The 11876-nt window shown below is 44.4% G+C and overlaps 1 protein-coding gene across 1 annotated transcript in view; it reads left to right on the top strand.

Moving 5' to 3' along the window:
• Positions 1-2585: 2585 nt before the first annotated feature.
• The window catches only part of prkci (protein kinase C, iota), a 33277-nt gene continuing 23986 nt past the window's right edge, over positions 2586-11876 (top strand). The window contains exon 1 of the mRNA XM_083653399.1: positions 2586-2877. Within this exon, the coding sequence (XP_083509525.1) occupies positions 2795-2877 (83 nt within the window). The 5' untranslated portion in view covers positions 2586-2794. The remainder of the gene's footprint in view (positions 2878-11876) is intronic.

The raw sequence follows: 11876 nt of genomic DNA, 5'->3' as shown, positions 1-11876 counted from the left end.
AAACTCAAAGATATCAAGAAGATATCATGTAGGATCTAATTTCACCATTCAAATTGAAATTATAATCCACTAGGCATCTTGCACGCTACGCGCCGAGCTGGCCCTGCAGCTCGCCGAGCTGGCCCTGCAGCTCGCATAAGCAGCGTGGCCACTCTGCGGCCTCGTGTGTGTGTGTGTGTGTGTGTCTGTGTGTGTGTGTGACGTGTGTGTGTGTGTGTGTGTGTGTGTGTGTGTGTGTGTGTGTGTGTGTGTGTGTGTGTGAGTGAGTGGATTTATGACATCACTGATGTAATCAGTGGGACAGACAGACAAACAGACAGAGCCCTAGCTCCCTTAGATAGATAGATGTGCTCATTTTTTATGTATTTCCAGACACTTTTAGAGACACTGTGAGGGAAGAAATTCATTATCGTAACACATTTCTAATTGGAAATATGAAACAACAAACTTTTTTTCAATGACAAGCACTTCAATATGCTCATGGGTAATGGGCATCACCCAAAATGTGTATGATTAACAAATACGAAGTTGTAGCTACCGGTAACATTGTGAGAAATGACATGTTGTATTACGACTACATACTTACATGAGAAAATAAAAATCTGTTCTACTTAGAGACTCAACAACCATTTCTGTGGATTCCTTGCTCCCAAAAATGTGGAAATAGACACCAAATGTGTAATTCTAGGTCTAGTTGGAGTCAAGATATGGCCAACATTTTAATAATGGCAGCCATTTTGAAAAAATGTAATTTTAACATACTTCCACTAATGGGATTTTCTGGGATTTTTAATATAGTGTTTCGGGCATCAATATAAACATAAAAATGTGAAAATAAATTCTGTTGCAATTAGTTTAAGGTCAAACCTTATTTTCCCTAGACTAAATGTCAAAAGCGGGATATAGCCTACGGATTTAATTAAAGGGGTGTCTCATGAGCTATCTATAGGTCTAAATTATTCTTGTCTGTCTGTAGCTATAGCCATGGCATATTGTCTCCAAAAACAATATTCCAGGCCAGTTTACAGTCAGTCAGAAAGAATCAATCGCGATACAGGCTATTAATCAATAAAAATAGGCTATTATGCACTGAATGCACTGAACAGTTAGCCAGAGGTTAAACAAAAGGCTATTAAAAATAACGAGGCCTATAATCAGTTCTTGATTGGAGCAGGGGGGAAACTGATTTGATATCAGCAGTATAGGTAGTCTTGCTTATCTGCATTTGAGGGGAAAGAAAGAAAATGAAAAAAGAAAATAAATTATCAAAATAAACCAGATTGGTCATAAAGACGACAAATTCATAAAATGAATGGTTCTTCCCTTTCAGACGTTTTCTCATTAGCCTGTTTCCTAACCGTTTCCTAACAATCAGCCAAAGAGCCCCAAATGTCCCAAACATATAATGGCTGCAGCTGCAGCATATTGATTTATTAATAGGCTAGAAAGTAAGAAAGAAAGAAAGAAAGAAAGAAAGAAAGAAAGAAAGAAAGAAAGAAATATCTTAACTTGATTTGTAGGCTAATGTATTTTACTGACAAAAATAGCATATATTGAGTGACTGACTGAGTCTGCGCTGCTGAAAAGTCCTTAACCCTAAAAATAGCCACCACAAATTGTTTTGTTGTTGTTTTTCCATTCCAGTTGGGATTTGCTGTCAAAAACGCCTGCCATAAAAAGTAAAGGAGAGGGAAACAATAAGAGTATAAAAGCCCATAGAAATTTAAATACATATAAAACAAACAGGTTACTTTCTGCACCAAGCTGGTAATTGATGTGATTTATATAATCATAAATTCGTCCTGTCAAGAGCCTGTGCGCTCAACAGCTCCATCCAGGGAGTCTGGAGGAGAGGAGAGATGCGTTCTGTCTTCACGTGCTGTCGGTAATATCGGAATTATAACCTGCATGAACAACCTAACAAAGTATGATACGGGATTAATTTGATTATTCTATCTAGGCCAATCTAAACAATTAGTAGAATATTGCTGTAAATTTATAGTTTTATTCGTTATATGTAGCCTATGTATGTGCATAAACTTACGAGTTATACACATTGACTGTATATAGGACAATTTGTGGTAGTTTACTATACTTACATCAACAACATCACAGCCTGATTCGCATTCCCCCTCTCTCTTCTGTTGTTGCAGTACAAATGAGCTCGGTGCTCCTTAATTTCTGAAATTAAACAATAAAACCAAAATATATTTTTTTGTCACAGGACTCATTTCCCCCAAAGCACTTGAATGGAAGAAAGGTTTAGGGCTAATTGGATCTCCGAACTCGGAAGTTAGCACCTGAAGGCAGCACTTTACCCCACATGAAAATCTATCCCCCCCTTTATTGACTTGGTACAATCGGAATGCTGGCAAAGTCCACTTTTTAGATGATTATAACCAAAGGTGCACTGATATGCTTATATTTACGAGATGTGAAATTATATCAAACTATGCTGGTTAATGTGGCTTCCATGTAATGTATGTAATGAGTAGATGTGTTTATCGCTTATCTATCCAAGTTATGCGTCCCCCCAGACATTCCGATAATGGATTCGTCCGTCGTTAGGCCTTTGCAGTAGGGAGTTGTTTGGCGGACCTCGCAAGTTTTTCAGTACTTTACATGTCAATTTTGTCTGTGTAAAAACGGGCAATTTGTTCAATGTTATAGCCACTTGCCTCAACAGTTGTTTGGTTTTGTCGACGGGATATAAACAAACTGTTTTTGGGCAAAAGCTAACGTTCCAGAAGGAAGGCATCCTCCTCGGTGACTCGGACTGACCGCGGCGGAGCTTATGATGCCGACGTTGCGGGACAGCACCATGTCCCACCCCGGCGAGAACTCCCACCAAGTCCGGGTCAAAGCGTATTATAAAGGGTAAGAAATCACCGCATCTATCTGTGTTTTATTGAGCTTATTCATGAGCCAACTGGTGGTTGTTTTAGAGTTGGAAAGGGACGTTAGCTTACTTACCAGCTGGCTAACGTTAGCTAGCTAACCGCTAACAGGCTTGCTACCCAGCTCGATAAACTTGACAAGGCAGCTAACTTGGACAAGTGAAACTACCCTGACATGTTGGGAGCGTGCATGCAAAATCCCAATGTTATTTGGGTAACGTTAACGTGTGGCAGTACAGTTGTCAAACGATGTAATTTCAGTCATATTTGTTGACCAAGACTTCTGCCAGTTTCAAAGCTACAGCTACAGCCTAGCTAGCAACAGCTATTGGTTTTTAGCACTTACCTGTTATGATAGCTTGTAGCAATGATACCGAGTTAACTAGTTTACCTACCTACCTAACACTTGTCTGACAATCTCACTGAATGTCTCACATTGAATACTGGCAGCCGTGTCAAGTTCATGTCCATGTTAGGATTTATGTGCGATTTATTAACGTTAGTCATGATGTGGCGAAGATCTGTGTTTGTGTAGTGTAGTCAGTTATTCCCATCCAACATGACAGGCAGATTGTTTTAGTTTCGTACTTGTATTGGTGACGGAAATCATGTGTCAGAGTTGTTTCCATGCACTCCCTGTACCACTGGTGAAGCCATTGAGTGATTGGAGCTCAGCCAAGACTTGAAAAACGTGTAGTACGAGTCAGTCACCTAGGCCAGACCTGTTGTATTTCCCACTGACTGTGACACACCTCAGAAACACTGCCATCTCCCTGGTCCATAAGGTGTCTGTCATCTCACAGAACAAAGCATTCCAAAGTATTTATGAGATTGTTAAAGAATGTAAACTATGCTGAGAAGAGGGGATGCAATTAAATGATCTCAATCTGTTGGGCACTGGGACACATTAGTCAGGCTGTTATTATCAACATTGTAAGTTACTGTTTCCCGTACTATTTTTGCTGTAGAGTTCAGAGTCTGATGTCATTGACACAGTTGACACTGAGTGTATTCTTGGTTTTATCGACAGTATCAGCATACCATAACATATACAATTTAGTTTAGTGGGTGCTTCAATCAAAGTATGTTATCATGAGTGCATTCCTTTCTAGCATGGTTGGTCCCAGTGGAAACTAAGTCAACTTCTTATCTATGGCTGTGTTAGTAACATGTTCTGCCCATTCACAGTAGGCCAGAGTCTCAGACAGTACCTCTTTTGTTTTCAAAATGTCTCTTTTTGGAGTCCTATTACTATCACTCCACATAGACTAGCCTAATTGTTTTGTAGTTGTCCTAATTTGTTTGTTTTTGGTGAATACTATGGCTGAATGATGAACCCTCATTGTCATTGCATCATTCTACCACTAGTGTCAGTATTCAAGGTGTATATGTTAGGGATGGGCATTTTAAGCAATTTAAATAGTCAAGTACTCTCCTATTATGAACGAGTGCTCGAGTACTCGCGCAGGGGGCACGGGCTGTGTGATTACTATGGTAATGACTGAGCAGGGGTAATTTGCTGTGTATGGAGCTGTTCACACATAACGTTTGCACTTTTGCATGGAAAAAGCGCTACCTGGAGCATTTTTTGTCAGGAGAGGGACTGACTGTGATATTAGGTGACGCTAAGCTAACATCTAAAGCCTACCTTTAGACAGTATCTCCGATGGTTGGATGGATGGCATTAGCGCTTTGGAGAAGACAAGTTGTGAAACAAGCGAAGGCATTTCCAATACATGTCCATTGTTGCAGAATAGTGATCACCATGATGCGATCGTCTCCCAAAAAGTGATTCTTTCTCCACATTTCTTGTGACTAACGTTATGGGAAACGACAGTGTAGTCAGTAAACTAGTGCAACGTTTTGAATGAGTTTTATCGGGCGTGCGCTATGAAGAAGCGTGCTTCTCATTCGGGAGAATATCTCCAGCCAACATCTTCGGGAAGAGCTGGAAAACTTCCGGTTAAAACTTTCAGAATAATGTTACTTAAACAAAACGTAAATAGCTTATTGATGCACGTTGGAGGAGAAAAGGTATTTCAACGAAGGAAGCAGCATCCTTGTATCAAAATACTCGTTGTGATGTTATATGGCCGCGTGAAACTGTGGCTGTAACGGATTACTCAAAATAAAAACATTGTAAAACATTTATCTTGCAATATAAAAAAAAATCAAATTCCATAATAATCAGTTGAAAACAGTGGTTTTCAACCACGTGGTATCGGAGCCCATGAGTTCGCAGGTTTTCCTTCCACCCACTACAGCTGATTTCACTGATTGGTTCCTTCCTCTCTGATCGAAATAGCCGCAATCAGCGAAATCAGCTGATCTAGGCGAGTGATTGGTTAAAATGAAAACCCCTGCAGAGTTGATGGCACATGGCTGAGAAGAACCACAGGTATAAAACATATCCAAATCACAGAATGTCATCTGTTTTCCACTTGGGTTCATTTCATTCCCATTCACAAGTCTATTGTCAGTCAGTGCCACTGCGAGCATCAGCACCTCAAGTCTGGTGTCAGCCTGTGGCAGTCTCAGCCTCACACCAGCTACTCTTTATTTTGTGCTCATAAAGACTGGTAGTCAATAGAGAAGGGTGGTGACGGACTGGCCTCATGACTAAAAACAAACATTGATGGAGCTGCTGAAGCCTATGATACTGTACAATGGCAGTTGATGGATTGAGTATTGTGTGTGTGTGTGTTTGTTTAAGTTTAATAGCTTAATTTCCTAGCATCCAAACTGTTATGTCAAACAGATCATCAGACTGTACTCATTGGGAGTAGATTAATGCCATTCCCAATTTCTCAGAATGTTTTTAATTCTGTCCAATACATGTAGTGAAGGTTTGGGATGTTTTTTTTTATTCCTTACACAGTATACGAGGGATCAGCGTGACGTCACTTGCCACCCAGAAATGCGGAACCCGCGGCAGTTAATAGTATGAGTTGTGTCAAACAAACGTTAATATCTCCAAAACTATATACGTATATATACTATATATCACATTGCTTATATTTTGACATTCTGAGTGAGAGCAGAAGTAGCTCAAGAGTTTGATGTATAATATATGCATGTTGTGTTAAAGTTGTGTGAACTAACACAGTTTTTAAAATGTAAACAGAGTTAACTGGCTAGAGTCAGCCACTCAAGCCTCGCGCCACTTGGGCTCCATAGGGTTCCAGTGACGCGGTTTGTTAACCAAAATGCTGCTCGGCTGATCCCTCGTATAGAGTTGAGCAGCCAGTCACGTGACCTCTCCTGCCCTGGAAGAGGGTTCCCCATTCATTTCCTCCATAGACATTTTTGAAAAATCCTTATATAACGAGTTTTAAGGCTGGAACCAAGCTAACCAGCGAATCTCAATCGTGAGTGACCATAAAACATTTCACTTGGAGCAAAAACAACAAATAAAGAGGGGGGGATCCCTATTATATATATATTTAATTTATTTACCCCCCATCCCTCTTCTTACCTGTTGTGTCGCCACCTGCAGGACTGGTGAGGGAACCACTGTGGCAGGAAGGTTGGGTCTGGCCGTGGGGTGTGTCTTCGCTGACGTAACCATATTTCCATATTGTGCCTAAATTGCCGCCCACACCTTCCCTTCCCTTCCCAGCATCCAATCACAATGCAATGCCTGACCTGTGGCTTGGCTCGTCGGATTCAAAATCCAATTTGAGGAGCGTCCAAACCGGTCAGTTCATGTGTCCCAGTGTCAACAGATGATTACAGTCGCATTGAAAAGACGATGTGTAACCACAGCCTTTGTGAGGCCTGAAACAAAAAAAAATATTTTTGCAGAGTTTCAGATACTAAAATGAGTTGCACAATGCACACTGGGCTTCTTATGTAGCGCATCGGTGTCGGGAGGATTCCAGCGCAAGGTATGTTGTTTGGCAGGAAACTGGGATTACAGCGGCTCCACTGAGCAGTTCAGTGGTCTTCCTCTTTTGTAAGGAGTTAGCCATCTTTCTCAAAGAGCCGGCCATCCGCATCAGCGCTCCAAGGCTGGGCTTTGTGCAAAATATGGGAAGCCTTCCTTGTCTTGCGGTCTACTTTTGCTCTGAAAGCCCCCCAAGCATAACCACAAAGGCATACACCCCCCCCCCCCCCCCCCACACCTCACTCTCACTCACACACACACACAATCTCAATTCATGAGTTGATGGGATTGTCAGCCCGGCTTCTAACATGCACACACTGTCTGTATTAGGCATATGAGTGATGTACAGCTGCCTGTACCCATCGTTAGGGCTGTGCGATTAATCGATTTTGAATCGTAATCGAATTAATTAGTTAGGACGATGTTAAAAAAATGAAAATCGTAAAATCGTTTTTTTTTTTTTTTTTTTATTTTCTTTTTTAATTTAAATTTAATTTTCACTTTAACTAGGGTAAGTACGTTACGCGGGGCGGCTCTCTCTCATGTACGCATGCTGCTACTTGTGTAAAGTCTCTCTAGAGGCTGTGATACTGGCTACTAAAAACAGCAGCACAATGGACTTATTTCAACACCTCCGACCAAAAAGCAGCTTGTTGCACTGCAGGCTGTAGCCTACAAGATAACGATTGCCACAACACACTCACGCGCGCACACGAACACAGACATTATCACCGGACGATGAAACGTTGCCAGTTCACATAATAACAAAACAACACGTGAGGCCACCGAGTACTGATAGATTGGCTGTATTCATGGCTGCCTCAGCTGACTCACCTGTCCCTGTGTGTCTGAATTTCCCCCTAACTGCTATCGCAGTCCACGCATTCCTGTTGTGACTTTGTGTTATTCTAGTACAGATATAACTCCGAGCACGGGTGGTCGCTTAGACACTAATATAATTATCTCACGGAGGAACACGCAAATCCACCAGTGTCAAGTTAGCAAGCAACAGCCAGGAAGTTAAGCATAGCAGCGGCAAGCTAAAACAGGAAGTGAGTTGTTCTACCTCAGAGTAAAAGCGTAAATTGTCAATTATGGAAAAAAGGGGGAAAAAGAGCTCTGCAGGCAACAAATGTTTAGAGAAGTATAATAGTATAATAAATCGAAATCGAAATCGAAAATCGAGTTTTGAGAGAAAAAATCGTCAATTTTAGTTTTAGGCAAAATCGCACAGCCCTACCCATCGTGGCGTATTTGTTTGTACTACAGTGCCAACGCATGCGTACACGGTTCCTGTCAGTGTGTAGTTGGGAGAGTGACCTTGTCGCCTGCTCAGCAGGGATGCGAGTGGCTGGTGCTGTGGGGACTGCGAGCGGTCGGCGCCGCCCGCAGGTGGGCCGTGTTGCCTGGAGACCGGAGCATCCTGTAGTGGAGCTGTGGTTCATTTCATTCACCCTGACCTCACTGGGTACCTGTGGTTCAGGGACAGGGGAGATGTGGTGGTACATTTGAAATGTGTGTGTGTGTGGATGTACTTGAGATGGATGTCTGTCTGCGTGTTGCTGCTGTGAACATTGTGTGTATCTGTGTGTAAGCATGTGAGTCTGGACCTCTGCGCGTGGGGGTCGGGGGGGGGGGGGGGGGGAGGGGTGGGGGGCGGGGCATAGCCATGCGTGGAAGCGGTGACAGAGAGATGGATGGTCCGAGGTGTGCGTGGTAGCCCAGGGAGGCACCCTGACCCTTCTCCCTGCTTGAGCGCTCACCGGTGACGAATGGCCTCTTGCCGGGCACAGTTCGACTTACAGCATTTTTGCGACGGGACGGGAGGAAGGGGCCCGGGCTAGCTCCCACCCCACCTCCTCCTGCTAGCTCCCACCCCACCTCCTCCTCCCCGGGCTAGCTCCCACCCCACCTCCTCCTCCCCGGGCTAGCTCCCACCCCACCTCCTCCTGCTAGCTCCCACCCCACCTCCCGGGCTAGCTCCCACCCCACCTCCTCCTCCCCGGGCTAGCTCCCACCCCACCTCCTCCTGCTAGCTCCCACCCCACCTCCTCCTCCCCGGGCTAGCTCCCACCCCACCTCCCCGGGCTAGCTCCCACCCCACCTCCTCCTCCCCGGGCTAGCTCCCACCCCACCTCCCCAGGCTAGCTCCCACCCCACCTCCTCCTCCCCGGGCTAGCTCCCACCCCACCTCCTCCTCCCGGGCTAGCTCCCACCCCACCTCCTCCTCCCCGGGCTAGCTCCCACCCCACCTCCTCCTCCCCGGGCTAGCTCCCACCCCACCTCCTCCTCCCCGGGCTAGCTCCCACCCCACCTCCTCCTGCTAGCTCCCACCCCACCTCCTCCTCCCACGGCTCTTTAATTTAGCTGTACTGTAGGACAGTGGAGCACAGAGGAATGCCAGGTCTGTGTGGAATGCCACTTCCTCCCTCTTACTAACTCGCCAGTGATGAGCTGCTAGTCGCTCACTGCAAAATCCTGCTGTCTTAGTCACTCTGAGAAATCCCACTTTCCTTTGTCCTGCACAACCCTTCATTTTTGTTATTTTAGCTACATATCTTTACCACGCTTCAGTTTAAGTTATTTTTCAGTTGAGTGAGCTTCTGTTGGCTAAAGTTGTGTAATTAGATTTCAAAAAAAATCGACAACACAATTGCCTCAACACGAATTGCCTCCTAAACAAAGTGGAAGTGTGCAGAAATCATGGCCTGTTATATACTATGGCCCAAACTGCAAGTTGTAGAATGTCTTCGGCTTCCAAACAGAGAAAATATATAATTTGAATATAACTAGGGCTGCAACTAATGATTATTTTAATTATCGATTCATCTGTCGATTATTTTCGATCGATTAGTTGTTTGGTCTATAAAATGTCGGAAAATGGTGAAGAAATGTCGATCAGTGTTTCCCAAAGCCCAAGATGACGTTCTCAAGTGTTTTGTTTTGTCCACAACCCAAAGATATATTCAGTTTACTGTTATAGAGGAGATCAACCAGAAAATATTCACATTTAAGAAGCTCGAATCAGAGAATTTTGACTTTTTTTTTCTTAAAAAAATGACTCGAAACGATGAATCGATTATCACAATAGTTGTCAATCATCTTTCTGTCCATCGACTAAGCGATTAATCGATTAATTGTTGCAGCTCTAAATATAACGCTGTAATGGAAAGAAAACGGTGTTCACATGTATTGCAATGCATAGTGCAGTCACTAATATATGATTGTATTTTGAAGCCCTGTTATTGATATATTTTTGTCACTACTGTAATGTATGTAGTCTACAGCAGTTTCCCACAGGTGCTGTAGTGTAGCCATTAGCCAAGCTTGTATCTGTGTCAGACTGTGTTGTTGGAGGCTAAACATTAACTACAGTGTAGTAGCGGTGTAGTAGCCACACAGTGTTTAATGAGCAGCCACAGTTCGGGTTCAGTTACACATGACATAAGGGTATTTGAGGGAATTGTTGTCTGTGTGTCTGTCTGTGCCTGTCTCTCTAGAGTGTGTGTGTGTGCGTGCGTGTGTGTGTGTGTGTCTGTGTGTGTCTGTGTGTGTGTGCGTGCGCGCACGTGTGTGCTGGCCTGTCCCTATCTCCCCACACTATCGGCCGGTTGGTGCTTTGAGGAGGAAGTAGATCTGCCATGCCAGCGTGTGAGAGCGATCGGACTGTGGGAGTTGAGGCTGGCAAACACTCTTTTCCTCGCCTCCCTCACAGCCAATGATTAACACCAGCAGGATGCAGGGAAGGGATGAGAAAAATGCCCAGAATGCTTCATTCTTTCATGGAGTTAATACCTTCTATGCCGATTGCTAGCATGCTGCACTATAACGCGATATAAAATAGTAATATATAGATGCTCAACATTCGCAAATATATTGAGGTATCTTTTTATTGGCTATATAAATCACTGTCTACTGTCTAGTATTGTTGACATGTGTGTGTTGGCTCCTCCTTGCAAGCACGGGGTCTAAGCTGACCTTACACTCTCTACACTTGGCCTGGCCTTGTACATGTCTTTGAAAGTGTGTGTGTGCATGCGAGTTTCTTTGTATGTGTGTGTGTGTGTGTATGTGTGTGTGCGTGTTGTTTACTCCACCACAAGCTGGGTTTTTATCATCCTGCCATAAAGCTAAAGTGGATAAGGCTGGGTCCACCTCTGAAGACGGGCGGGGCAGCAGCAGTAAAGACAGTGAGAGGACGTTGTCCTTGGGGTCACTCTCTACTAGCGACCAGAATGGCCTCTCCTCGCTCTCTCTCCCCATTCAGTGGCTCCCTTAGACCCGGACTGTGGCGATGGAGGCAGCGCAAATATTTGACATGTTATTCAAAAACAAAACAAACAAAAAACTGTTTGGTGGCTTACATAAATGCAGAATTTACTGGAAGAAAGTCTAAAGTGTTGTTCTCCAAGTTGTGTATATTTCCAATAAGCAAGGCCAAAACGAATTTCCAGAAGCTACACGGGGTCGTTAGCTACAGCGACTAACGTTGAGCACAATCAATTATTTGTTGTTTATAGCAAAGATATTGGGCGTGTAGGTGAGCGAACGCTGGCCTAATGGAATTAGGAATGAACTGTCTTTTCATTCCTTCAGTTCCACCTCTCCATCTCTCATCCAGCCCTCTGTTCTACCTCGTCCATTCCTTCTTGTCCCGTTTGTCCTTCACCCGCACACCACCTCCCTCCCTCCCACGGAGACGCCCGCGCTCAGACCCCTGGCCGCCCCCTGCAGGCCTGGAAAAACTCTCCTCTCCAGGAGCCGGGCCGAGGGTGCTGCTCGGAGCAGAGGCCATCAATCCTGCCGCCCGCTGCTGCTGGCCCAGTTCCCCACTGAGGAGCGATGATGAGGGACAGATGATCAAGTCCACGGGGATAGATATTGTCTGTCACCCACCACTAAGCTCCTCATCTAGCTCCTCTCTTTACTTGTGTGTGTGTGTGTGTGTCTTGGTGGTGAGTGATGGATGAGGATGGTGTGTATGGCTGAACTGGTGCTTGTTGATTAAGGGCAAAAAGCATGCCCCCCCCCCCCTGCTCTCCAGGAACTGATGGAGTGCAGCGGAGGATAGTGAGAGCCCACGACAGCAATAC

The sequence above is a fragment of the Poromitra crassiceps genome, assembly GCF_964638095.1.
Source record: "Poromitra crassiceps genome assembly, chromosome: 17".
Classification (NCBI taxonomy): Eukaryota; Metazoa; Chordata; class Actinopteri; order Beryciformes; family Melamphaidae; genus Poromitra; species Poromitra crassiceps.
Note: the sequence above shows the minus strand (reverse complement) of the source record. Positions and strands in the feature narration are given on the sequence as shown.